Source organism: Melanotaenia boesemani, chromosome 5 (assembly GCF_017639745.1).
Source record: "Melanotaenia boesemani isolate fMelBoe1 chromosome 5, fMelBoe1.pri, whole genome shotgun sequence".
NCBI lineage: Eukaryota > Metazoa > Chordata > Actinopteri > Atheriniformes > Melanotaeniidae > Melanotaenia > Melanotaenia boesemani.
This window is the reverse complement of record NC_055686.1, coordinates 28,172,874-28,200,637: the sequence shown is the minus strand read 5'-3', so window position 1 is coordinate 28,200,637 and position 27,764 is coordinate 28,172,874. Positions and strand designations below refer to the sequence as shown.

The 27,764-nt window shown below is 37.8% G+C and overlaps 4 protein-coding genes across 6 annotated transcripts in view; all 4 read right to left on the bottom strand.

Annotated features, from left to right (window-relative positions):
* LOC121639294 overlaps positions 1-650 on the bottom strand; it is a 29,764-nt gene extending 29,114 nt beyond the window's left edge. The window contains exon 1 of the mRNA XM_041984457.1: positions 446-650. The gene's annotated coding sequence lies outside the window, so the exon portion shown is untranslated. The remainder of the gene's footprint in view (positions 1-445) is intronic.
* A 710-nt stretch (positions 651-1,360) lies between these two features.
* LOC121640056 (E3 ubiquitin-protein ligase TRIM47-like) lies at positions 1,361-5,305 on the bottom strand. 2 transcript variants are annotated; one of them, XM_041985740.1, is made up of 4 exons: positions 4,458-5,305; positions 2,356-2,956; positions 1,600-1,830; positions 1,361-1,488 (listed from the first exon to the last, which is right to left on the bottom strand). In XM_041985740.1, the coding sequence occupies exons 2-4, from the start codon at positions 2,869-2,871 to the stop codon at positions 1,459-1,461; spliced, it is 777 nt and encodes a 258-aa protein (XP_041841674.1). In that variant the 5' UTR covers positions 2,872-2,956; positions 4,458-5,305; the 3' UTR covers positions 1,361-1,458. The 2 variants fall into 2 exon arrangements, with proteins under 2 accessions (XP_041841674.1, XP_041841675.1); XM_041985741.1 differs by having other exon boundaries at positions 4,475-5,305.
* Positions 5,306-5,449: 144 nt separating this feature from the next.
* Positions 5,450-14,461, bottom strand: LOC121640018 (E3 ubiquitin-protein ligase TRIM39-like). Its single transcript, XM_041985682.1, has 7 exons — positions 14,138-14,461; positions 13,408-13,897; positions 13,207-13,302; positions 12,891-13,124; positions 6,689-6,830; positions 6,574-6,600; positions 5,450-6,469 (listed from the first exon to the last, which is right to left on the bottom strand). Exons 1-7 carry the CDS (start codon positions 14,188-14,190, stop codon positions 5,940-5,942), a joined length of 1,572 nt encoding a protein of 523 aa, XP_041841616.1. The 5' UTR covers positions 14,191-14,461; the 3' UTR covers positions 5,450-5,939.
* A 589-nt stretch (positions 14,462-15,050) lies between these two features.
* Positions 15,051-26,433, bottom strand: si:dkey-46i9.6 (E3 ubiquitin-protein ligase TRIM7). 2 transcript variants are annotated; one of them, XM_041985656.1, is made up of 7 exons: positions 26,415-26,433; positions 22,047-23,034; positions 18,952-19,047; positions 18,593-18,823; positions 17,609-17,756; positions 17,478-17,504; positions 15,051-17,388 (listed from the first exon to the last, which is right to left on the bottom strand). In XM_041985656.1, the coding sequence occupies exons 2-7, from the start codon at positions 22,989-22,991 to the stop codon at positions 16,835-16,837; spliced, it is 2,001 nt and encodes a 666-aa protein (XP_041841590.1). In that variant the 5' UTR covers positions 22,992-23,034; positions 26,415-26,433; the 3' UTR covers positions 15,051-16,834. The 2 variants fall into 2 exon arrangements, with proteins under 2 accessions (XP_041841590.1, XP_041841591.1); XM_041985657.1 differs by having other exon boundaries at positions 22,047-22,966.
* Positions 26,434-27,764: the final 1,331 nt, after the last annotated feature.

The window sequence follows — 27,764 nt, the reverse complement described above, 5'->3', positions numbered from 1 at the left end:
TATATATTTTTATGGATTTAAATTCAGAAAAGCAATTATTTCTGCTGTAGCTACACAGATTTATGGGCTTTTCTGAATTTCCTTTTCAACCAGGAGTGTGTTTGTTGAGCAAGAAAATAAACATTTTATACACATTTACAGCAAACATGTTATTACTCAGAGTTATAATAGGTTATTATAGGTTCTAACGCTGAATAAATAAACCTTGGGTGTGACCGTAAGCTAACAAGACCAGAGTCATGAAGGTGTTAAGATTAATGAAAACTTTATGTAAAAGATTTGCAATGATCACACGTTTAAACCGACTGCTTTAACGTAAATAATTACCAGCAGCCAAGCTGTAGGAGTAAAGTGTGTAGCTGTTATTTCTCATCAGTTCATATGCAAAAGACAAATGTAAAAAGTAAACAAATTAAAAGATCCTACACATAGTATATCATTTTACCTTCAGGTTACTGAGATGCTCCCTTCTCACAGGTTTCGGTCTGCTTCTTGTCTTTACTCCCATCCAGTGTGTGCATGTCCCTCCTCTTCGACTTCCTCCCTGTTTTAAGTTTCATTTCTGTTCAATAGTCCAACCAGGCACCTCCTTTATTCAAACAGGGAAGCTTGCACACAAATAAGCAACCAAATGATGTGTTTGCTGGCTGCGGGGCATTCAGTGTTGAGCAACAGATCAAATACTCAGCCTGCCAACAGGTTCTGACAAAGCTAAACGATGAAGTTGTATAAGTTGGATAACACGTGTTTGGTCAGTTCGGAGAAGAAACAATCTATAATGTTGTTTAAATAGTTTTAACTTTTTTTTTTACTTGATCTTTGGCTATGATATTTTATACATTCATTTACAAAGATAAAAAAACACTGGAATAATCACTGTAATCACATCATCCACCCAGATATAAATTACAATCATACACGTTCAGCTTTTTCTGCTTCCTGAACTCAATAACTAAACGGAAAAGAAGACAAAGTACAACTGGCCCTCTTCTGTCTGCTATTGATTTTTAGAGCTATTGTTAGGTGGATTTATTTTCTTTATTACAACAATAACATTTTACAAGCTGCACTTTGCAATCTAAAGGAAAAACGTGGGAGATAGTCCTCTACTAGAGCTTTATTCATCACCACTGGCTTCCCAAAAAATTCAAATTGTCTGTGTAAACCCAAAAATCCAAATAGATTTCCTCTGTGAACAAAGCTCTATTGTGTAGGAAATATTGTAGAAATTGTAAACTGAAACTAACTCAATACTCCCACACATACCACAAAACCATCTTGGCCTCAGAAACCATGAAAAGCCTGAATGAGAGCCTGTTCTTTGGTTTCAAATACAAAAATAATCATTTTCACATCATTTTACTAGAATAAAACATTTTATTAATATTATTTTCTGCAAATGTACAGTAGAACTTCTGGCACTTTAGAAAAAAAAAGTTTCTTCAAGCTGATTCATCGTCATGTTCCTGAAGCAGAATGAAGGAATCTCTGTAGAGACAAGAGAGTTTGATGAGTTCATTGTTTTAAATGCTTATTAAAATATATTTGTAATCCCCCCCTTTTTTTTTCTTAATTTTGATTAGTTATCAGGATACGAACCTGTAGGAAATGCAGGTTGTCTTCAGTCTGTGAGAGCAGCTGCAGGTCAGCTTTCCTCCTCTCCAGCTCGGTGATCTCTTCCTCCAGCTGTCTGATGAGCTCTTTGCTTTGCATCCAGGCAGCTTTGGGATTTTCTCCTCGGAGGTCCACCGATAGCTTTATTTTCTCCACCTCAGTCAGTCTGTCTCCAATCTCCTGCTGAAGTTGCATCCGTTTGCGTTTTAGTTTAACCTGTGGACCAAAAGTAAATCATTTCAGCAGAGAAAATATGACCTCATGGAGTTTGTGCTGAAACCCGGAAATGTGTTGCAATCCGAACACCCTTGAAGTCATCAATGGTTTTTAGCCGGTGTAAAACATCCCTGATTTTTAGAACTTTGATCCACATTCATAAAAGTTTATTTCCTCCCCATGGATGTCGTTGAATTAGCCGTGTTACATGTGGTGCGGAAATAGCAGCTTTCAAACATTTCTGTCATGTTTGTGGTTTTCTTCCTCAATTTAAAACACATGAGCTCTCAAAATTTGTAGCTTAGTCACAGAGATAATGCTTTCCACATCCCTCTTTTTTCCCCTACTCGTTTCTCTAAAGATGCCCGACACAATGTGAAAGTAGAAGCTGCCGTAATGCTTTCATACAATGAATGTGCAGAAATGATTAAAATTAAGTTGTTAAAAGATGTTTATCTAACTTTTCTGCAAATTCCACACATCACCAAAATTAAAGTTTTCATTTTAAAGAGGAAAACTTCCCACCTTCTTCTTTGCAGCTTCCTTGCTAATAGAAATAATGTGGTGTCCTCTGTGCTCTGTCTGGGCACATTGTGAACAAATGCATGATTGATCAGTCCTGCAGAAACTCCCTAACTTCCTCCCATGCAGCCTGCACACAGAGTCCTCCAGGTTTTTTGCAACACTGATCAAGAGATGGCGCCCAAGCTCTTCACTCTGGTAATGAGGCTCCAGATGAGCTGTGCAGTACGAAGCCAGGCACACCAGACAGGACCTGACTGCTGGGCGCTTTGCAGAGCAGAAATCACAAGGAACCTCCCCGGTTTTTAAAGGTGCAGTTGCATCCTGAGTCGGTGGTGTTTGGTTTGCTTTGAGCTGTGGCCTCTTGGGGAAGACTGCCTTGCAGAGGGGGCACTGGCAGGCTTCATGAATCCTCCAGTATTCTCCTATGCATCCCAAGCAGAAGCAGTGTCCACAGGGGAGGGGAGCAGGGCTGGTGAACTCATCCAGACAGATGCAGCAACCAGGAGCTTCCGACATCAGGTCAAAACTTAAAGCCCCCCCTTTTTTTTAAAGCTGCCAGGGCTCGGATTGTATTCCAATGTCTGTCTGGCTTGGTTTGCTCCTAGAGCACACAAAGTCACAAATTAGTATAAATCCAGCATGATTTAAACAATTTACATCATTAATATTTCTGAAACTCAACAAAGGAAACTTTCAGCTTTTTCTTCCATGTAAACAGTTGTCATTAATTAACCTAAATGATGTCTTTATTTACAGGATTTGCAAAGGACTCGAGCTGATTTATTGCTCTGAATTGGGATTTTTCAGCTTCTGAATGAGTGAGGCACTCCAGTAAGGATCAGCTCTGGTCAAACTGGAGAACAGAACCTCAGGTATTATGAAAAGAAACGCTAACTTTTATTTGTACAGTTTTCTTATTCCACTTTTTTTTTGTCATTCCAGTAGATTTTTGGGGATTTATTATAAGTTTGAATGTTATTAAGATGAACATCTGGAGATGTTAAGGGATTGCATGTGGAGAAACATCTAAAAGACCTCAGGTGTCCTATAACCTCTGACCAGTTTCTATTTAGTGACAGAATTTGCAGAAATAATTGTCTGTTGCAGTGTTTCTGTGTTGCATGACACAGAATATTGCACTGAATACAGTCGGCTAACCGATGCCTGATGTATGATCAAGTATGGAAACCAGTAGCTTCTGGTTTAACTACTGAAACTATACCGTCATCATGCAAGAAGAGTTTCTAAATCTGCGATCTGTGTTCTGCTTAACACTTTATTTAAATAGATATATTAGTAAATGTACTGGAAATTACAGATAAAAATAAAATTGTCATCAGTCCTAAAAAGCAGCTGAACAGAGGTTCTGGTTGAACATGTTTATTACACAGGGAGGCAAATTAAAACATGTCAAACTGGAATACACAACCAGCACTGTTAACACAACTGCCATCAAACAGCAATAAGCAAACAAAACTTTTTAAAAAGTCGTATGAACATTACATTTTAGCTCAGCTTTATCAGCTACTTATTCATAATAAAATGACACCGTATGCAGTAAAGGAAGTATTCATTAAATACTACAGTTAAGCGTGATGGTTAAATTTTGGATAAATTAGAACAGAAAACATAACCGAGTACTCTTTGGTAATCCTGAAATAGTACTTTTTATTAAAATAACTAGTGGTATGTTTGTCATAATTTAAAACAGTGTTAGGTGTTAAAACATCTTATGTAGACTCCTGTTTGGACATGCCACTCTAGATGTTATTAGTGTAAATGACACACTTGTTTAGAATCCACATGCACTACAAACAGGTTTGTGTAATCCAAGCACACACCATGACACCTTTAACTGGAAATTTAGCACAATAATCACAATAAACCACACAAACACGGAATTATTAAACTCAGATACCTAATATTTAATCAGAACTTTTCTTTACAGATAAGCTTAAAACTAAAAGCAGCTCAGAATGGACTAAATTTTTCAGTCTTAAACAACTTTAACTAAAACAACGATAAGCAGGTAAGTAGAATCTACCTCAATATCCATAACATACATAAAAATATTAGATAATTAAAATGGAAAACTCGCCTACTTGTCTTTAACACATACCAGCTAGGCCTTCCAGGGGCTGTAACAGTGTTAAGTCACACCCTTATCAGTTAGTTTTTCCTTTAAACAGGTAAAGACACACCTATAAGTACAGGGAATCAGAGGACGGCCTTCTTGGACTTTGTAGGTGATCAAGCAGAGGTGGCTCATAAACACCAAATAAGGACGAGTACTATCAGGTTGTAATTCATGAAGTTTATTTCAGTAAACATGCCCAGAGAACATTTTTATTCTCGTAAGTTAAGTCAACAAAACCCTTTAGGGAAAAATTCTCTTAAATATTAAAATGAAAGGATTTTTTTTTGTCCTCACAGGGATGTAAAATACTTAAAAACATACTATATGACAGCTGAATGTGGAGTTTAGATGTGTAATTTTGACTTGCCAGAGTAGCAGACAGAGTACTTGTAGTTTAACAATCAGAACTTTCTGTGACAAGCAGGATAAAGCTAAAAGCTACTCAGAACAAGGCCATAAGAAGAGAAAATATTACAGTGTAAATATACACAAAAGCTCACACACTAACCTCTATGGAAATATTTTAGGCTTGAGTTGTTTCAGATGGTGAAAACTTCCCTTTTCTGTGGTCCTCTTTCTTAGTAGCTATTAGCTTTAGCTCACCTGTGAGTAAATCATTCGATACTTGAAGCTGAGAATATGTTGACCACTGTCTCTTCAGGTAAAATGATGACTTCTTCTGAGTACAACAGCACATATAGCTTCATGTAAAAAAAAAGATTTGCCTTTAAAGTGAATAACCTGTTAAAACCTGAAAGACACAAATCCTAGCTAGCAGCAGGGTCTGATTAAAGTTGTGCCATAGATTCTCTTTAAAAATTTTGAACTTTATTCAATAAGATAAAATGAAGTACACGAGGCAGCTGTTCTGATGTCTCAGAGAACATTATACACCAAAAACATGGGTCATTTTACAACACATTTTTTACTTGCTTGGATAAGGTCCAACTGTGCACATTGGTGTTGAGCTCTGTGTCGTTGGAGTGTTTTTTTTTCTAACAGTGTACTCCATGATGCCTGTGTTCCTAAATATAGTCAGTGAGTAACTTCACATTTATATGAAAAGTCCAACAGTGAACTTACTAGGGTCCTTGTTGCCATGGAAGCAAAACAGCATGAATATATTAAAACATAGGACCTGACTGCTGGCTTTCTCCAGCTCTTCCTTGAGTCCTTGGTATTTCTCCAGTTTCTCGTGGTCTTTTTTTGTGATATTTCCATCATTGGTGATGGCTACATCCATCACTACGGCTTTCCTTTGCTGCTTATCCATGATCACAATGTCCGGTTGGTTGGCCACCATGAATTTGTCGGTCTGCATCTGGAAGTCCCACAGGTCCCTCTCATTCTCCACCACTTTGGGAGGTATAAGTGTTCAGCAGGTTCCAGCTACACATAATTTTGTACTATTGTGAGCAAGAATAACATCAAGGGAATATTCATGATCTTATGTAGTGGTGATAACCAAAGTTCCAGGTTTCTTTACTGAGCTGTACATGTAAAAGTATGGGAAAAGTTTTCCAGTGAAACGTTCTACTCTGAATGTGTAAATGTGAAGCTTTTCGTCCACATCGTAGAAGGACACTCTGCCTTCTTCATAGTCTAAATAAACCCCCACATGTCTCGGCCTGGAAGAAAGGTGGAGAACTTTGCAGGGTGAACAGTTAACTCGACAATCAAACCCCATCTTTCCTATAGAAAAGAATCCATTTTCTTTTTTCACAATGACCTCCTCCGTTTTGTCAACTGTCTTCTTGGCAACACCAACATCCCAGTCATTTCTCCTGCCAACTCTGACTTCCCAGTAATGTCGGCCAGAGATGAAGCCATCTTTCCCAAAAACCATGTGTGATTTAAACCTCTGGGAATTATCAGACAAAGCAGATGAGCTTGGGGTTCTAGTGTGCTTCAGACAAGTCCCAGATTCAGTCACCATGAGGTAGGGACCAGCAGTGGATGGGTCAAAGGTGACTGATTCTAAAAAAAAAAAAACAAAAAAAAAAGAAAAACATGCATGTTTGTGTAGTTCAAGCTGTTTAGGCATAGAAACATAATGTACTAAAATGGATTTATGATCTCACCTTTGTAATGTCTCATTATTTTCAGCTCTATAGGTAGTGAAAACACAACAACAGTTATTGTAAACTCATAACAAAAATACATATCATGAGTAAAACAATCCAGCTGATATTTTACCCTTTTTTGTCACAGTCTTCAGTTCTCTTTGGAAACTGTGCACAACATTAGACATTGAACTCCTCACTGACTCCATGCACAAGTCTGAGCTAACCTTGATTTGGGACCAGTCCTTGGTATCTTGGTTCAGAGCCTGTAAAGTCTGACATGATTAATATAGTTAGTAGAGGCTTTATTTATCCCTTTTCAACCCAAACATGTGACTGTTACTCATGGACATGTGATGTGGGGATGTAAGTTAAGGATGCAACAGGAATGGAAACAAAACTGAAATGATATATATATATCTATCTATCTATCTATCTATCTATCTATTTATCTATGTATCTATATATATATATATATATATATATATATATATATATATATATATATATATATATATATATATATATATCTCCGTTGTAACAACTAGTATAATCATAATCCTCTAGTACTGAATGTTTTTGTGGTAAGATTTATCCTCCCTGTGCCCTGCTCACTGCATCCCTACCATTGATAAAATTACATTAATTGGAACAACAGAAATGTGAATATAATACTCTCCATACATTATGCTGGTCTGCCAATTAGCTGAGAGACTGGTTACTGCTGATGTAGTCATTTTAGTACTGAAAGCTAACAGTTAACACCTAAGCTTCATCAATATTAGCTTTCTAACTTTAATGCCAGCAAAAGTTTGTTTTCCTAATTGGACTATCAAATATTTTTTAAAGAGTTTTAAAGTGATAGCCCAATTTCTTTCTAGGGTTAAGGTTAGCAGCAAAAGTGTCATTAGAAGATTGTAAGGCATGGTGTCATGAGTCATTTAGTGGACTTTCACCCAGGAGAATGGGGTTCAAGTATTTTCTTATAGCTATATGCCATATTATTTTCAGTATTTTAATTTCACAATTTGTTTTTTACTGCACTGCAGCCCTTCTGTTATGGTGTGGACCCCGGTTATGGTGTGGACCCTGGTCTGCCATGATCTGGGTGGTTTCTGGGGTGGAACCTGCTGTTGTCATGGATGGGCTGGCTTCTAGTGTGCATGGATCCCCAAGATATTGTTTCCCTACAGCTAGATTTTTATTTATGGCAATTTTTTTTTACCTGCATTCAGTTAAGAGACAGAAAATAGGGGAGTTCATGTTTGTGTGGAATAGTGAGGCAGAGATGGAACATGTGTTTTGTTTGTGTGTGTGTGACTGTGTGAAAGAGTGACCAGAATCAGATGTGTGTTTATAAATAGCTTTGTTATATATATTTGGTGTGGGAATGCTTGTTTTATGTTAACACACATAAATTGTTTTTATTTTGTAAAGCACTTTATGTTGCTTTTGGCATGAAAAATCACTTTATAAATAAATTTTGATTTGATTTATGTTTTCCATTTTTACATGTTTCTGAGTAACAATATAAACATTTTACAGTTACGGGGGATGTTCAGTTAGCTTTTAGGTCTGGTATTTAATGAAAAAAAAAAAAAATAGATGCTCACAAATTGGCTATTTTAAAGGTGCTCATTTTTTCCAAGTTACTACCTGACAATGGCTGCTTCAAATTCCAAAACAACAGGAACACACCAAAACATCTGCTGCAGAGTGTTCTGTCATGGCTTATTGTGTAGTGTTGTAGCTTATTGTATTGAGGCTAATTGTGTAGTGTTGTGGCTAACTGTGTAGTGTTATGGCTAATTGTGTACTGTTGTGGCTAATTGTGTAGTGTTGTGGCTAAATGTCATGGCTAATTGTGTAGTGTTGTGACTAACTGTGTAGTGTTGTAGCTAATTGTGTAGTGTTGTGGCTAATTGTGTAGTGTTGTGGCTAACTGTGTAGTGGCGTGGCTAACTGTGTAGTGTAGTGGCTAATTGTGTAGTGTTGTGGCTAATTGTGTAGTGGCGTGGCTAATTGTCTAGTGTTTGACTTATTGTGTAGTGTTGTGGCTTATTGTGTTGTGGCTAATTGTGTAGTGTTGTGGCTAAATGTATAGTTTTGTGGCTAATTGTTTAATGTTGTGGCTTATTGTGTTGTGGCTAATTGTGTAGTGTTATGTCTAATTGTGTAGTGTTGTGGCTAAATGTTATGGCTAATTGTGTAGTGTTGTGGCTAAATGTCATGGCTAATTGTGTAGTGTTGTGGCTAATTTTGTACTGTTGTGGCTAATTGTGTAGTGTTATGGCTAATTGTGTAGTGTTGTGGTTTACTGTGTAGTATTATGGCTAATTGTGTAGTGCTGTGGCTAACTGTGTAGTGTTGTAGCTAATTGTGTAGTGTTGTGGCTAATTGTGTAGTGTTGTGGCTAACTGTGTAGTGGCGTGGCTAACTGTGTAGTGTTGTGGCTAATTGTGTAGTGTTGTGGCTAAGTGTCTAGTGTTTGACTTACTGTGTAGTATTATGGCTAATTGTGTAGTGCTGTGGCTAACTGTGTAGTGTTGTAGCTAATTGTGTAGTGTTGTGGCTAATTGTGTAGTGTTGTGGCTAACTGTGTAGTGGCGTGGCTAACTGTGTAGTTTTGTGGCTAATTGTTTAATGTTGTGGCTTATTGTGTTGTGGCTAATTGTGTAGTGTTATGTCTAATTGTGTAGTGTTGTGGCTAAATGTTATGGCTAATTGTGTAGTGTTGTGGCTAATTGTGTAGTGTTGTGGCTAACTGTGTAGTAGCGTGGCTAACTGTGTAGTGTTGTGGCTAATTGTGTAGTGTTGTGGATAATTGTGTAGTGTTGTGGCTAAATGTTATGGCTAATTGTGTAGTATTGTGGCTAATTGTGTAGTGTTGTGGCTTATTGTGTTGTGGCTAATTGTGTAGTGTTATGTCTAATTGTGTAGTGTTGTGGCTAAATGTTATGGCTAATTGTGTAGTGTTGTGGCTAATTGTGTAGTGTTGTGGCTAAATGTCATTGCTAATTGTGTAGTGTTGTGGCTAATTGTGTACTGTTGTGGCTAATTGTGTAGTGTTATGGCTAATTGTGTAGTGTTATGTCTAATTGTGTAGTGTTGTGGCTAAATGTTATGGCTAATTGTGTAGTGTTGTGGCTAATTGTGTAGTGTTGTGGCTAACTGTGTAGTGGCGTGGCTAACTGTGTAGTGTTGTGGCTAATTGTGTAGTGTTGTGGCTAATTGTGTAGTGTTGTGGCTAAATGTTATGGCTAATTGTGTAGTATTGTGGCTAATTGTGTAGTGTTGTGGCTTATTGTGTTGTGGCTAATTGTGTAGTGTTATGTCTAATTGTGTAGTGTTGTGGCTAAATGTTATGGCTAATTGTGTAGTGTTGTGGGTAACTGTGTAGTGTTGTGGCTAACTGTGTAGTGTTGTGGCTAATTGTGTAGTGGTGTGGCTAACTGTGTAGTGTTTTGACTTATTGTGTAGTGTTGTGGCTTATTGTGTTATGGATAATTGTGTAGTGTTGTGGCAAACTGTGTAGTGTTGTGGCTAACTGTGTACTGTTGTGGCTAATTGTGTAGTGTTGTGGCTTATTGTGTTATGTCTAATTGTGTAGTGTTTGGCTAAATGTTATGGCTAATTGTGTAGTGTTGTGGCTAATTGTGTAGTGTTGTGGCTAACTGTGTAGTGGCGTGGCTAACTGTGTAGTGTTGTGGCTAATTGTGTAGTGTTGTGGCTAATTGTGTAGTGTTGTGGCTAAATGTTATGGCTAATTGTGTAGTATTGTGGCTAATTGTGTAGTGTTGTGGCTTATTGTGTTGTGGCTAATTGTGTAGTGTTATGTCTAATTGTGTAGTGTTGTGGCTAAATGTTATGGCTAATTGTGTAGTGTTGTGGCTAACTGTGTAGTGTTGTGGCTAACTGTGTAGTGTTGTGGCTAATTGTGTAGTGGTGTGGCTAACTGTGTAGTGTTTTGACTTATTGTGTAGTGTTGTGGCTTATTGTGTTATGGATAATTGTGTAGTGTTGTGGCTAACTGTGTAGTGTTGTGGCTAACTGTGTACTGTTGTGGCTAATTGTGTAGTGTTGTGGCTTATTGTGTTATGTCTAATTGTGTAGTGTTGTGGCTAAATGTTATGGCTAATTGTGTAGTGTTGTGGCTAATTGTGTAGTGTTGTGGCTAAATGTTATGGCTAATTGTGTAGTATTGTGGCTAATTGTGTAGTGTTATGGCTAATTGTGTAGTGTTGTGGCTAATTGTGTAGTGTTATGGCTAACTGTGTAGTGTTTGACTTATTATGTAGTGTTGTGGCTTATTGTGTTGTGGCTAATCGTGTAGTGTTGTGGCTAACTGTATAGTGTTGTGGCTAATTGTGTAGTGTTGTGGCTTATTGTGTTATGGATAATTGTGTAGTGTTGTGGCTAACTGTGTAGTGTTGTGGCTAATTGTTTAATGTTGTGGGTTATTGTGTTTTGGCTAATTGTGTAGTGTTGTGGCTTATTGTGTTATGGATAATTGTGTAGTGTTGTGGCTAACTGTGTACTGATGTGGCTAATTGTGTAGTGTTGTGGCTAACTGTGTAGTGGCGTGGCTAACTGTGTAGTGTTGTGGCTAATTGTGTAGTGTTGTGGCTAATTGTGTAGTGTTGTGGCTAAATGTTATGGCTAATTGTGTAGTATTGTGGCTAATTGTGTAGTGTTGTGGCTTATTGTGTTGTGGCTAATTGTGTAGTGTTATGTCTAATTGTGTAGTGTTGTGGCTAAATGTTATGGCTAATTGTGTAGTGTTGTGGCTAACTGTGTAGTGTTGTGGCTAACTGTGTAGTGTTGTGGCTAATTGTGTAGTTGTGTGGCTAACTGTGTAGTGTTTTGACTTATTGTGTAGTGTTGTGGCTTATTGTGTTATGGATAATTGTGTAGTGTTGTGGCTAACTGTGTAGTGTTGTGGCTAACTGTGTACTGTTGTGGCTAATTGTGTAGTGTTGTGGCTTATTGTGTTCTGTCTAATTGTGTAGTGTTGTGGCTAAATGTTATGGCTAATTGTGTAGTGTTGTGGCTAATTGTGTAGTGTTGTGGCTAAATGTTATGGCTAATTGTGTAGTACTGTGGCTAATTGTGTAGTGTTATGGCTAATTGTGTAGTGTTGTGGCTAATTGTGTAGTGTTTGACTTATTATGTAGTGTTGTGGCTTATTGTGTTGTGGCTAATCGTGTAGTGTTGTGGCTAACTGTATAGTGTTGTGGCTAATTGTGTAGTGTTGTGGCTTATTGTGTTATGGATAATTGTGTAGTGTTGTGGCTAACTGTGTAGTGTTGTGGCTAATTGTTTAATGTTGTGGGTTATTGTGTTTTGGCTAATTGTGTAGTGTTGTGGCTTATTGTGTTATGGATAATTGTGTAGTGTTGTGGCTAACTGTGTACTGATGTGGCTAATTGTGTAGTGTTGTTGCTTATAGTGTTGTGGCTAAGTGTGTAGTGTTGTGCCCAAGTGTTGTATCTATTTTATTTTATTGAGATGTTTTGGTCAGTTTAACATCTGTAATTTAAATTCCAGTGTTTTATTTTGTTGTTGTTTTTAATATAATGCACTTTCTAAGGCAATTTATTTGTGCGAAAAGTAGACAGACAGACAGACAGACAGACAGACAGACAGATAGATAGATAGATAGATAGATAGATAGATAGATAGATAGATAGATAGATAGATAGATAGATAGATAGATAGATAGATAGATAGATAGATATCACTGACAGTTCTATCCACCCTGAACCAACTCTCATCATCCTCATTCCAAACATTCAAATGGAAAACAAGAACAGAATCTCTCTCTTTAACTTCCAGCCAATCACAGATCTTAAATGAGATGTGTCATTATTGCATCGATTGACAGGTTTTGTAATCACTGAGCTTCTGACATGTTTAGTAATAGTCTGTAAATTTCAGTACTACACTAACAATATTTTTCTTAGCCAAAATCAGTTTTGTGAACACAGTAATTCTCTTAACATGACAGAGACATGTAATATGCCACCCAGTTCCTTTCTATATGAACTATGTAAACAAACGTAAGCAATTAGATATCTGACATTAGCAAAAACAACCAAAAAAAAGATTAATACTGTAAAATGTCAGATGTTAAATACCAAGGAATAGTCCTTTTATGCAAGTCTATGCTAGCATAACCAGGTCACGTTAGCTAACTAATTTCATAGTGCTATCTCCTAGCCATGGTCAGACTTCAGATCTTTTCTTTTCATTCTTGTCAATGTGTGATATACTTCTTTGAGAACAGGCACTGCTGTGTTATATGTGAGTATGGAATACAGCGCTTGCTTACTAACCTGCAGAATCTGAAGGGGATCTTCATTTTGCAGAAGTTGCTCCAGCTCTGAGTGCTTCCACTGCAGATCTTTGATTTCCTCGCGCAGTGATTGAATAATTGCCTGGTCCCTCTCCTGTGATTTTCTGAGCTTTTCTTCCATGCTTGACTTCAGTTTCTCTTGAATCTCTATTACTTTTTCTATCAGAGTATTAAAAAGCTTTTCACTGTCTTCAATCTCTTTTTTTATTTTAACCTACAGTATAAAGGAAATTGTGTTACTTGACATTTATGTGTAAGCATGAAATTTTATACGTACATCTAGCATAAATACTCACTTTGCTCTTTTTGGATGAATCAGCAAAATCCTCTATCTTTTTTATTCTTTCTTTGACCTTTCGTGTAATCTCTTCTTGTCTGGATGCAATAGTTTGCTTAAATTTAGAATGAAAATATGGTTAATAAGATTAAATCAGTATTTTTTCATTATTCCAAGTAGGCTACTCTCTCATGAAACATTAAAACATCAGTTTAGTTACTTTCTGCTGATCCCCTTCCTCCTCAATTGGTACAGTGTGGTGGTCTTTGTGCTCTGTCTTGCAGCACAGCAGACAGATGCACACTTGTTCATGCCTGCAGAAAAACTCCAGGATCCTTGCATGCTTTTCACAAACTCTTTCTTGCAGATTCTCCGATGGATTAATGAGCTTATGTCTCACCAAGGTGGGGATACTTTGGTGAGGGTCTAGGTGTGCTTCAGTCATCTCTATTTTTGTCTTCTTTATTTGGACAGAAATTTCTGAGATGATTGTTTTTTTGAAGAGCGCCGGCCTCAAGTGAAATCTTTTATTGCAGACCTTGCAGTGGTATAACTCACTGTTGTTATAATGCAGATTGAGGCAAGTCCTGCAGATGTTGTGACCACATGGTGTACTGACGGGGTCCTTTGAGATGTTCAGACAGATTGAACACTGGAACTGATCCACTGGGGATGAAGTAAACGTGCTTAATGCTGACATGATGCAATATCTGGAACAACAAAAAAAAATTAGATTTTATAAATTTATTTATTTATTTTGTCTGGATTTTTACATATATGTAATGTGACAAATCTATTTTTAGTTTGTGTAATGTACCAGCTCAGACCCACCCAGTGAGTCATGCTCATATGAATGTGGTTACACCTAAGAATCCTGTATCGCAAGCTTACAGATGTTCATTTTAAGAACTAAAACAACAGAAAAAAAAAAGTATTACAGAATAACTCACCCAGATTTCTGTAATCTGTAGATTTCAGATTCTTGTCCAATGAAAAGGATCATTCACTGCAGTTAAGGCACTCCAAACATCCCAGTGTGCATCTTTTTCACTGGAAATTAACATAAATGACTGCTGAGAGGCTGTACCAGCTCCTTGTGTTCTGTGGGTGTGGCTGTGTTACACATTTCTGCTGAAATGAAACTTAAGGGTTTGATCTCTGATGAAAAATAATGTAAGTTAAATGTAAGAAGGTTAGTTTAGTCCGTCAAAAATAGCCTTGGTGTGTATGTTTAGTGGAGCTGACACACACAAGGAATGCAGCGCAGAGGAGGAAATTGGCCTTATTTTGACGGAGCACACCTTCAGAATGCATCAAGTTCAGCGGTTTAGATAGGACCAGACAGGAAATCAGAAATGGGAGCAGTATAAAAGCATCTGGTGCACTTCAAAATAAAAGCCCCTGTGCAGATTTGCTCTCACTGAACTACATAAATATTGTCATTGATCGGTCAGGGTGTCTCAGTGTTTTTGTTATCCTGGACTTCCCACTCCATGTCTGACACGCTCCCCATGTGAATTGACCCACTGTGAAGGTTGGAAAGAAACCCTGGCACAGCTGGAACAGTGGAAATTGGCAGGAAGTGAGAATTAAAACTCACTATGAAATGTATAAAAGGACCAAACTCTTCATTCACTCATTATAAACACCAAACTTATCTGGGCTGTTCACATCTCACTTATCGTTAGGAAAATAGACAAAATGCTCAGTTCTGTGTACCAAAATCATCTTGTGTATTATCTTAAGGACAGTTTCAGGCATCTCTAGACTCCCTAAACAGACCTAAGGACATGCGTGGACATAAAAGCGGGGCAAAAAAAAAAAAAAAAAAGAGAAGTCAGTGTTTAATAAAACCTATTTTTAATCTTTATGAAACACCAACTTAGACTCAGACACTGAGTCACAATCTGGTTGCACATTATATTCCTCTATCACTCTTACAGATGTTGATTTCAAAAGCTGAAAAAAAGCAGAAAACACAACTTTCTTTAATAACTCACCTGCATTTCTGTAATTCTGTAGAATTCAGAATCTATTCTCATGCAAAGTATCTCATGTTGCAGTAAAGGTTGTAACCCTTTTTAATCCGAGCGTCCTTCATGGAAAATTTATATAAATAACTGCTGTGAGACTGGACCAACTCATTGTATTTTGTGAGTGTGGTCATGTTACATACTTCCCCTGAAATAAAACTCAAAAGAAAAAACAAAAAATTATATATGAGCATTTTTAAAAATAAGATTTATTGTTGTAAACTTTTCTCTTACAACTTTAAACCTTTCAAAGATCAGTCACACCGAAAAATCGACATGCAATTATCTCAGATAAGTGAACACAAACCTTTCTTATGTATTTATTTATGAATCTCTCAGAGCTGTTATTAGTGCTGCTCTGTGCAATAAATTGGAAGTGAACGCCAACAGCCTGTTAGTTTGTTTTTAGGACTGGAAACATGTAGAAACAGATGGCATTATGACAGCACCCCAACTAATTATTAAATAACATCTCACATCCTGTTTGTTTAACATTTTTAAAAAGAATTTTAAAACAGATTTACCAGCTACAGCAGGTATTAGTGTAAAGTAGAAGTTTTTAGAGGCATTCAGGCTTCTTTCATGTTTTATGGCTTATACACATTTTGAAATGTATTCTTCGATTCACTCTACTGACAATTTGCCTCAATAGCAGGACAAAAACACTCCTTTTCAAAAACAGACTGTTTTACTTTGTGTCTGCTTGAAGCAACACCTTAAGTCACATCAGAATTTCAACCATGCTGAATGGAAATCAGTGTGCAGTCATTTCCAGGTCTCGCCAGTTATACAACCTTCACCCCCTTTTGAGATCCGGAGCACTCCTGAAAAAGTTTTCTCACAGAATTGCTCTTTATCTTAAATGTTTTTACTTCTTATAGTTTTTCCCTGCTTTCTGGGTATAAGTTATAATATTTTTTAAGAGCTCTGGGCATCAGACCTGTGACTGACGTAAAAAAATAACCCTGTCAAGCTCTGAATCACCTTGTTTGCCTCTGAAAGCTAAAAACTTTTCTGTTGTTTTCTCTTAACAGTTGAACAAAGTAAAACAATAATACACAAATCTTGATTAAAATGTTTATAGAATAACCTTTTTCGTTCATTTTCTGCCCTTTCTAGATCAGTTTATGTTCAGCAGACTTAGGGACCGTCCCCACGACGCCAGACTGCAGCAAAACCGCAAAAATATTTTAGCAAACCACCCTTTCATCTCCATGAAGCCAGGGATTAGCCTCCATGAAACTGACCATGTCTGAGCCAGGTACCAAAGTGGATAGGTTTGAGTCCTCTACCGTCTGTGGTACTGTGCGTATAAAGCCGCACAACTCGAGGATATGACGTCAATGTGATGAACACGCGTAGTATGTACTACAGCTGTGTCGTGGGGATGTTGAAGCCTTTCCCCTAGTTTTCACCACCGTTTTCACACCTGAACCGGCTTCGGTGCCCCGTGGACATACCCTTAATCACCTTGAAATACGTTTTGACTATGTACAGCCAAATATTTGGATGCAACTACACATAAATACATATAACCACAATTCCAAATGATCTAAGTGCATCAAATCCAGTCTGTTTCATAGCATTTTGGTGTTCTGTTGGTCAATCATGTCCTTAACTTTGCTTGATCAGGCTTTTCTCATTGACAGGACAGATCACCATGGTATCTGAGGCTTTGTCGCAGCAGTACAGGTAGAAAAAGGGCAGAATCTTCTCCGTAAAGTTATCTTCAAACGTATAAATATGGGTCCGCGCTCTCACATCATAAAAAGAAACTTGGCCCTCCTCAAAGTCCACATAGACACCAATTCTCTTTGGCTTGGGGTCAAGGGAAAGTAGAAATGGTGGAGATGTTGACACCCTGTACTCTTGGCCTTTCTTCATGGCCAGAGCCCAGTAGCCTTGGGTTGTGCTGACAGAGATCCTGCCCTTTCTGTTGACTGAAGACTTGGCCACTCCAAGGTACCAATCGTCTTTGTCCCCTACCTGAACCTCCCAGTAGTGTCTGCCTGAAGTGAAGCCCTCGCGGCCGAGTACTATGACCACAGTGTCAAAGCGATCAGGCTGGTCTGGAAGGTCCTGCCAGGCTCCCAGATGTCTCACCTGATGTCTGTCTTGCGAGAGCTGCAGCCAAGGGTTGGCTGTGTCAGGGTCCAGAGTGACATCCACTGCAAGTTTTTAAAAAACAAAAAAAATTATTGCATTTGACTATTTCAAGGTTGAAAAAAAGCACAAAATCTTAACAAAAGACAATTACCTGAATATTTCAAAAGTTGTCTGATTTCTGTCAAAGTAAAAAAACAAAATAATTTATTTTAAGGTGACTACATTCAGCATTTTGTAGATGTGCTACATATATATACTATATTAAAAAGGTACATTTCCTACCACTTTCAGACAGTTTATCAATCATTTCACTTAATGTTGCTTCCAGTTTGGACACAGATCTCCTGATCAGGCCGACACACGTGTCAGTGGGAACACTGATCTCAGACCAGTCTTTTACAGAAGGAGGAGTACTGAGGGCAGGGAAGCTCTGCAGAGAGATGCAGCAAAGGGGGTGACATAGAAACCAATTACTTGCAGATGACAAATAAGCGCATGTTTATTAAGCTATGCAATCACTAAGGTTAAAGTTCAGAGTATGAGGCACCAAGAGTTTTTTTTTTTTCTATTTTTGACTCAGTCTTCCTCACCTTCACTATTTCAAATATTTTAAGGTATATTTCTTTATCAGATACAAAAAGTATAGTTTTGAAATATACCTTAAAGTCCCAGGTGTATTTTAAATTATATATCTTTGGACTACATTACAGTGCAGAACAGGATCGTTAGTCTTTGTCTTATACATTCACTGGCCACTTAATTATGTAAATCTTGTTAGTACAGGGTTGGATCCCATTTTTGCCTTAATTCTTGGTGGCATAAATTCAACAAAGTGGTGGAAACCTTCCTCAGAGGTTTTGCTCCATATTGACATGACAGCATCACACAGTTGCTGCAGGTTTGTCGGCTGCATCCATGATGAGAATCTCCTGTTCCACCACATCCCAAAGCTGCTCAACTGGACTGAGGTCTGGAGACTGTGGATATCATTGGAGTCCAGTGAACTCATTGTCATGTTCTAGAAAGCAGCTGGAGATGAGTTGAGCTTTGTGACATGGTGCATTATCCTGCTGGAAGTAGCATCAGAAGATGCTTCACTTGGACATGTTGTGCATTCAGAAATGGTATTCTGCATACCTTTGATTGTAACTAGTGGTTATTAAATTTACTGATTCTTTTTTTATTATCATCTCAAACTAGTCTGCCCATTGTCCTCTGACCTCTGACAATCCAACATAAATTCCTTAAGAACAAATTCCTTCTCACCTTTAAGAAGTTGATGTGGTCAGTCCGAGCTACGTTTTCCAAATCTGTGTTTCTTTTCTTTAGTTCAGCAATTTCCTGGTCCAGTTCAGTGATTAGGCCTTCAGCCCACCTCTCTGTCTGCCTCTGCTTCTCCTCGATGACCAAAACCAGCTCAGCCTGGGTTTTCTGGATGGAGCGAACCAGCTCCGAGAAGACCTGCATGCTTTCCTCGATCTCTCTTTTAGCACTGGCCTGAAAACGAAAAAAAAAAAAAAAAAAAACTCACCACACATGTGCACTGATAATAATCTGTATAATTTCAACCTCTTACATGTGCATGTTTGTGAAAGGATCTGAATGTGATTAGCATGTGGACTGACTTTGTTGAGCTCCACAGAGTGCTTCATCTCCTCCACCTTTTTCACTCTGTCCTGAATCATCTGCTGGACATCTATTCCTGTCCTTTTCAGCAGCGCCTGCACAAGAAATGTTCACATAGACTTGGCCAGCAACAGCTTAATTGATACTGTAAAAGATAACCCATCTTGGATCTTAAAAAGTACTTTGCATGTTAGCAGATTGATGCTCACATTTTAAATCAACACATCTCAAACTTGATTTACATTTGGTTTGGGTGTTTATGTATGAGTAGAACATACATGGCAAAGCAAAATAACATTGATCTTTCTACCACTGCAAAATCCTGCCAATAGTACAACATGATCACCCGGCTGGCATTATTTAACCATCATTGTGACGTTTTTCTCAATTTGTTTTAACTTTCTTTGTTAGTTGGTGATAATTTCAGCTGTGGTGCAGCAAGTGCCATGAGTTTTTGCAATAACACTTCTTTCTTGACAAATTTTAGAAATCAAATGTCCTTTTCTGTCAGATGTCTTTTGTGCTCTGTTGATGAATTTGGCGCCCTCTGGTGACCCACATGGCCAAAAATGTACAGGCACAAAAACTACAATAAAATTGTCATACGTCAATATTTTTTATTCTTTTTTTTTTTATAAATATTTTTAAACAACTTACACCCTGCTCAAGAAAATTAAACATCCAATCATTTTTAGGGTTCTAACCCTTTAAAGTTTTAACCCTTTAAATGCCAGATAAATTATGTGAATTAATAATTATCCATAAAAAAAAAAACACAAAAAATGAAATATTTTCTATAAAATAAATATTGTGCAGATGGGGCTTTGGTTGTGATTAGAGTCTTGGATATGTCAAAGATCAAAAACAAATTTATTTGACATCATTAGTACTTTTTATGTAGTATCAGCTACTTCCTCTGGTGGCCTTTGTGGCCAAAAGTGTCCCATTGACTTCCCTTAAAACTATCTATTTTAATCTCACTGTCATTACAGTTTAAAATAATTAATTCTTTAATTTCAGCATTTATTTGGAGGAAAAGTAGTGATATTTGACAGTTTTACTACATTCCAACAAATTCAACTTGTTTCCCATTGTAGGCAGATTCAGGAAATCCTGGTATTTTTGCCATTTATATTATGAAGCTGTGGGACCACTACGGGACACTTAGATTTTTTTGTTTGTATGTGTGTGTGTGTGTATGTGTGAAATAAGTTTCTGATCAAAATCTAATTAACATTTTAACAATCAGAAATAATTTGACGCACACCTGTCAATAAATCACTCTTATTGGATTTTACTGTGCAGCAGTTAATGCAACACGTCTGTGTGTCCTTGAGACTTTCCAGTACATCTGTGATCAGACCAAAGCCTTCATTTATAAGGAAGACACAAATTTTTGAATGGCATTCCGGTCATAATTCCCATCTAGAAGATGGCTATCGGTGGTGAATACAGGTAACCCCACCCCCAGCTGTTGACCCATCCAATGTGAAGTGGTTCTTAACTATGGCCCAGCAAGGAGTTGGTGCCTAATAAGAACTAGTTTTGGGAGGAGCCAGTCCTTAGGATGTTAAAAAGCCAAGGAACTGGTGCCAAGTCAGACTCTGGGCTTAAACTAGCACTGGAACCAGTTAAGTGGAAAGGGAGCCTTTGGGACCTGATTCCAAAAGTTTGTGTTTTCAGGCCCCCAAAACAACTGTTGCATGTGGACAAAATGTGCTAAAGATGAAAACTTTAAGCAGGATCACATAAACTTGTCTCTGTGTGGACATAGCATTAATTGTGATGCCAAACACCCTACAATTCCTGTAAGTACATTCTGTCATTGTTATATCAGAGCCCAGTAAATATTTTTGTTTAAAAAAGGTTATTTAAATAAAGGCAATTTGTCAGATGTGGAGTAAAATGGTGGCCGGCAAATACGCTAATACCACATATCCAATTTTTCAAAGGAGAGACTATCTGATATATTTTTAAAAAATGAAATAAATGGCATGATAAAACAAAATCCAGACTTGCACTTATACAACTATATATGACAATTAACCACCAATTAAAAATTCATATTGTGACAGCCCTCACACGTTTTACTCAACATCACAAACTTCTTCTGATGCTTTAAGGCAAGACAGATGTGTGACGAGAGGAACACGTTACATAATTATATAATTCCAGCTCTGTTTTGAGTAAAAAGAAAAACTTTCTTTATCTTATCAGGACCAACTAAGACAAATATACATTCTCAGAAGGAAGTACATAACGGTACCTTTAGGGGTACAAAGGATTGTCACCCAGATTGTACCAGTGATATCCTCAAAGGTACTGCAGTTTTGCCCTCAACAGTACAGTGTGTAACCAGACAGCCCCCAGTATGGAAAAATAAAGTGGTAGAGAACAAAAGAAACTGGGCAGAAGATATACTGAGGGACTCATAAAAAATAAGAAGCAAGTGTGTTAACCAGTAACCAAGGAACAGGTGCAACAAGGGAACAAGAAGAACATAACAGGGATAAAGATGAGGGATCACCACACCAAAAGAAATCTAATAAATCAAAGAAGAAATGGCAGCACAGGCAACTCAAAGACAGTCTAAACTGAAACCTAAAGAACAAACTAAAGCAGAAAGCCCACAAGAACCAAATCTAAAACAGAATCTAATCATCATGACAATAATCTATTTTCAGCTGGACATCCACTCACAACCTCTCATGATCTACATGTAATAAATTTAAATTCATAACTTGTAGTTTTTTTTTTTTTTGGTAAGCTCAGCAACCCCACATGTTGTTAAGGCAACACATAATAAAGTTCCACACAATAACAATAAAAACAGCAGCGTTATTTCCATCCTGGAGCTGGCCGCTACAGCTTTATTTAGTCTGGTATGAGCATATGGTGTGTCATCTTAGCAAAGGCTGACAAATCTAGAGCAGACATTGCTGTACAAATGAGATCTGCTGAGTGAGTTCAATGACACTGAACCCTTTTTCAACCTGTACAGCTGTATACATCAAAGTTAAAGCTCAACATCCAAACTAAATGTTTTATGTGAAGACAAATTGTGCTTTTCGTGATTATAGCAAACCTTTCTCACCTTTTTCTCTGTCCATTCTCTCTCCACAGGGACAGTGTAATGCGCCCTGTGGTCGGTCTCAGTGCAGAGAACACACACACAAGTCTGATCTTTCTTACAGAACAGCTCCAGGAGCCTTTCATGCTTTGGACACATCCTGTCCTCCATGTTGGCAACAGGCTCCATTAGCTTGTGCTTGGTGAATCTGGCGGTGTGAGATTTGAGATGCTCCTCGCAGTAGGAGGTAAGACACACGAGGCAAGATTTGACCGCTTTCGGCCGACCTTCCCCCAAGCAGACGTCACACAGGACCTCCTCCCAGGATGGAGTTGGGAGTGAAGCGGTAGAAGGCGAAGGTGAAGGTGAGGTTTGAGGAAGTGGAGAGGCGGGGATTTGAGGTGAGGGTGGTGGTGATGTTTGGGGAAGTGGCGGTGGAGCCTGAGCTGCAGCTTGAGGTGACGGTGGAGGAGAAGTTTTGGATGGAGGGATTAATGGTGGTAACTCGTCTCCATGTTTCTCCTTCAACCCCTCTTTCTTCTTCTTCTCCTCTTGCTTTTGCTTCAGCTCCTCCAGAAGCTGCTGCTTCTGATCTTTCTCCAAAAGCCTTTCCTCATCCTCTTTTTTCCTTCTCTCCATTGTCCACTTCTTGGTTTTCCCCTCTTCTTCCTCCCCGCTTCCCTTCCCCTCAATGCTCTTAACCCTGATCTGCTTGAACTGCTCTGCAATTTCCCTCAAGACAGTGTTCACACTGATATCAGGCCTTTTGTAGAAGGACTTTTTGCACATGGGACACTGATACAAAGGGCTGGTTTTCCAGTATCCTAGGATGCAACTCTGGCAGAAATTGTGACCACAGGGAATAGAAACTGGGTTGGTGAAGACGTCCAGACAGATAGAGCAGTGCACCTGCTCTTCAGAAAGGTTCCCAGTGGTGGCCATTCCTGCACGGCGGAGAGGCAGGGTCATTTTCAGCGCAAGCAACCAGTCTTTGAATGGGGCATCAAACCTGCTGTGATATTGAGGTCACTACGATTAGATGGCATGACTTTATATGGGGTGATGTTCATTCAAAACTACCATGCAAAGCATCAAGAGACTCATTTATTGTAACGTTATCATTAACATCAATGACAATAAATGAGTTCCTGTGAGTCTTGAAGAAGTGTTGTTAGACATTATGTGCTTTGATTTTTGCTTTTGTTTTGTTTTTGTTTTTATAATTCTTTAAAAGTATTTTATATTGAGCACCTGAAACCATTAAAATAAAAATTCTCAGTAGGATAGATTAACTAATATCTGTACTTATACATGTAGTGGGTTTAGTATAATTTCTTTAACAAATATAAGCCAAAATGCAGATGCAATGTGTGGGAAAAACTATGTTCATCCTTACAATTATCAATGAGGGATCATGTTAGAGTTTAAATGTTTAGAGAAAACCCAAGAGACTGCAGGCCTCAATGAGCATGATAATGTTAACGTTCATGACACTACAATTAGAAAAAAGAATTTAAAATTATGTTGGCAGCATAGCTTAGGTGTGTGAAGTTATATCTGAACAGATTACCACCAAACTCTTTGAACAATATCCTATATCAAGCATGGTGGTGGTGGGGTGATGGTTTGGGCTGTTTTATACCCTCAGGACCTTGACAACTTGTTGCTGAGACAGCCACGAATTCCTCAAAATTCTAATTCTTCATCAAATATGATGCCATCTGTCTGCCAGTTACAGCTTGACCAGATCTGGATCATGTAACCAAGATTAATTATCTCAACACAGCAGCAAATAGACAACAGAATAACTGTAAAAGAAAATAATCATGGGATTGCAATGATCTACTGAAGTCCAGACCTGAACCTGACTGAAAAGCTGTGGTGGGACCTGAAGAGAGCTGCAGATATACAAATGCTGCCAACTTCAATAGATGCAAAATGATATTGTATTGTATATATATATATACAATGGGGGAAATAAGTATTGGACACGTCAACTTTTTTCTCATTATATTTATTTCCAAAGATGCCATTCATGTGACATTTCTTCCAGACACTGGTATTAACTCAAATAATCCACGCATGAAAAGAAATCACAAGATTCAAATCCATAAATAGTGATTATGTGGAATTAAGTGCAATAACACAGGAAAAAAGTATTGAACACACTATCTGAGACTCGTTTAATACTTTGTGGAGAAGCCTTTGTTTGCAATGACTGCTTCCAGACGCTTCTTGTATGTATGAACTAATCGCCCACACTGCTCAGGTGTGATTTTTGCCCATTCCTCCGCACAGATTGTCTTCAAATCTTGAATATTCTTTGGTGCCCTCTGGTGAACCCCTATCTTTAGTTCTTTCCACAAATGTTCAATCGGATTTAGGTCAGGTGATTGACTGGGCCATTCTAACACATTGATTTTCTTTTTTTTAAACCATTCGAGAGTCAACTTTGCCGTGTGCTTCGGATCATTGTCCTGTTGAAAGGTCCAGCCACGTCTCATCTTCATCATCCTGGTGGATGGCAGCAGGTTCATCTCAAGAATGTGCCGATAGATGTTTCCATTCATTGCTCCTTCAATTATATGAAGTCTGCCAGTACCCCGAGATGAGAAACAACCCCACGCCATGATGTTTCCACCACCAAACTTCACTGTTGGTATAGTGTTATTTGGGTGATGTGCAGTGTCATTTCTCCTCCAAACATGGTGTGTAGTATGACAGCCAAAAAGTTCAATTTTGGTCTCATCTGACCAGACAACATTCTCCCAGTATTCCACAGGCTTATCCAGATGCTGTTTAGCAAACTGTAAACGAGCTTCAACATGCCTTTTTTTGAGGAACGGAGTCTTGCGGGCTGAACATCCATAGAGGCCATGGCGGTGGAGTGCATTGCCTATCGTTTTCTCTGTAACACTTGTACCTGCTGCCTCCATGTCTTTCTGGAGCGCTTTCCGGGTGGTCCTTGGCTCTTTGAGAACTCTTCTGACCATCTTTCTGACTCCCTGGTCAGAAATCTTGCGAGGAGCTCCTGTGCGCAGCCTGTTGATGATAAGGTGATGCTTCTTCCACTTGCGGATAATGGCCCCAACGGTGCTTACTGGAATACTCAGATTCTTTGAGATAAGTCTATAACCAGTTCCATTCTGATGCTGAGCAACAATCAGGCTGCGAAGGTCTTGAGAGAGCTCCTTGCTTTTACCCATCATGAGATGTGTCTTGTTTGACTACTTAGTAAAAAAAACAACCTGTTTATAGGGCCATCAATTAGCACTAACCCAGCTGATGTTGGTTTGCACTTATAGGAAGTACAAAGACTAATTACTTTCAGGTTTGAGATGGTATGGTGCCTTTCCTTGCCAAACTATACAGCTTTCCCATGGTGTGTTCAATACTTTTTTCCTGTGTTATTGCACTTAATTCCACATAATCACTATTTATGGATTTGAATCTTGTGATTTCTTTTCATGCGTGGATTATTTGAGTTAATACCAGTGTCTGGAAGAAATGTCACATGAATGGCATCTTTGGAAATAAATATAATGAGAAAAAAGTTGACGTGTCCAATACTTATTTCCCCCATTGTATATATATATATATATATATATAGTTATAAAAGAAAGGAAGAAAGAGTGGGCTAAGGTTCCACCACAATAATGTAAAAGACTGACAGCTTTATTAAAGAAAAAAAAAACAAAAAAACAGCAACTTCATTGTATGCTGTTAAAGCTGATAATAAAAGCTGCTCAATTATGGGATGAGCTGAACCAGCTTTTGGTTTAGTTTAGGTTAAATAAATAATGTTATCTAATTGTTCAACTGAGGTTGTAGCTACCTTTAAGACCAGATAAGGGCCAGATGACTTTGATTTTAGTAATATATGAAACCTTAAAGTTGAAAGATGGTGTACTTTCTTTTCACTGGACTATATCGGTAAGCTGTCAGTGTGCCTGCAAAGTGTTTTTGATTTCAAACTCAAGCAGTTCCCAGTTTGAGGCCTAGGTATTCATGACAGACCAGATTAACATCTTTCCAAAAATATTGGTGCAGTCTGGGACCTGACTTACAGAGACTGCATGCTTTATTTGTCTTATTTAGATTTGTAAACACCTAAAACTCCAAACATATTGCTACAAGTTGAAAATTTTGTTAAATTTGTTTTGAACCTAGAATTAACTTATTACATGTAAAAAAAAAAAAAAAAAAAGTTCTTAGGTCACAACTCTTTGGGAGCCTAATAGGCTTATTTCTTTTTTAATTAATAACATCCAACAACACTTCTCTAAGAGATACACTATGCTTATGCACAGGAAGCAAATGAGACACAACATATAATAAAATACAGAAGAGAAAGATGATAAACACAAAAAGCAACAGTATGTGGACACTTACCAGAGAGCAGCTGCCTCGAGACTCCACTGTACACTGACATATGAGCCAGGCTGTGACCACTGCAACTTGCAGCTTCCCCCAACAACATACAGCTCAGACCCAAAATATCCCCCCCTCCCACCCTCTCTTTCTACCCCGGATACAAATTTATACACCCTGGCCCTGGCACAGGAGGAATGGTTTCAGTCCTTGCAGTCATACTTGAGTCAAATGCAGGTTCTTAACATTTATAAAATAGAGACATCTAGCTAAGTGTAAGCTAAGTTTAATAAAGCTAGCTGCTTGGATTTGATCAAGAGCTTGATGAGTGAATGTTAGCTTGTAAAATATTTGTTTTTACTTGATGTGTTAAGTTTATTGTATTGATGTCCTAACAATTAAGCAGTCCTGCTTTCTGTCTGTGCACTGGTTTTTATCAGACAGTTAGCTTAGCATAGTTTAGCATCAACAACTAGGAGCAATTACTTGGATGACCTTAGACAATTTGAAAACCAGTCCATGCAGACTGTTTTACTCCACGTCCTCCACAGCCCTCTGCTGGTAGCAAACAGTCTCAGCAGATAAAATGTGGCTAAATCCATTTTTTCAACCAGCATGTCTGCTTAAGCAAATGGAAAAATTGATCAAAATTAGCAAATCCTGTTTAGAAATCAGAATTGCATTTTAAGCTGCCAACACCATGTGATCAACAAGATTTTTCATGTCTTTATTTTCAATTAATTTTTTTACTTATTGACTTTTTAAAACAATTTTATTTCACTTTAAAACAACTCTATACTTGAGGCAGTCTGAGCGGTGCAGATCAGTGCAGCCGATGGAACTGACTTGTGTGTCCATATAGTGTATTTGGAAAAAAAAAAAAAAAAAATATATATATATATATATATATATAAAACACTAACTTTCTTTCTTTCCTTTTTCCCCAGTAGCCAGTATTCCAGTCAAACACAGGAACCCACTTGTCATTTGTTTATCCAAAAAAAATATATTAATTCACAATTAGAAATCCAAACACTGTGTACAGATCAATGATTGGATAAATAGTGTCCTAAATATGACTTATATATATATATATATATATATATATATATATATATATATATATATATATATATATACATATATATATATAAGAGAAAATTACAATTACAATCAGAAAAACTATCTATTAGTTTGTTGACATCTGGAATCAATTTTTAATTTGATTTCTTGAAGGCTTCTGGGGCTGAGGCTGCAAACACAGACATAATAAAAACAAAAGAAGGGAAAAGGGAGAAAATATAGAAAAAAGGAAAGAGGGAACTAAACAATTTCTTCACTTTTTCTGCTGGACATCAAATCTACAGTGTT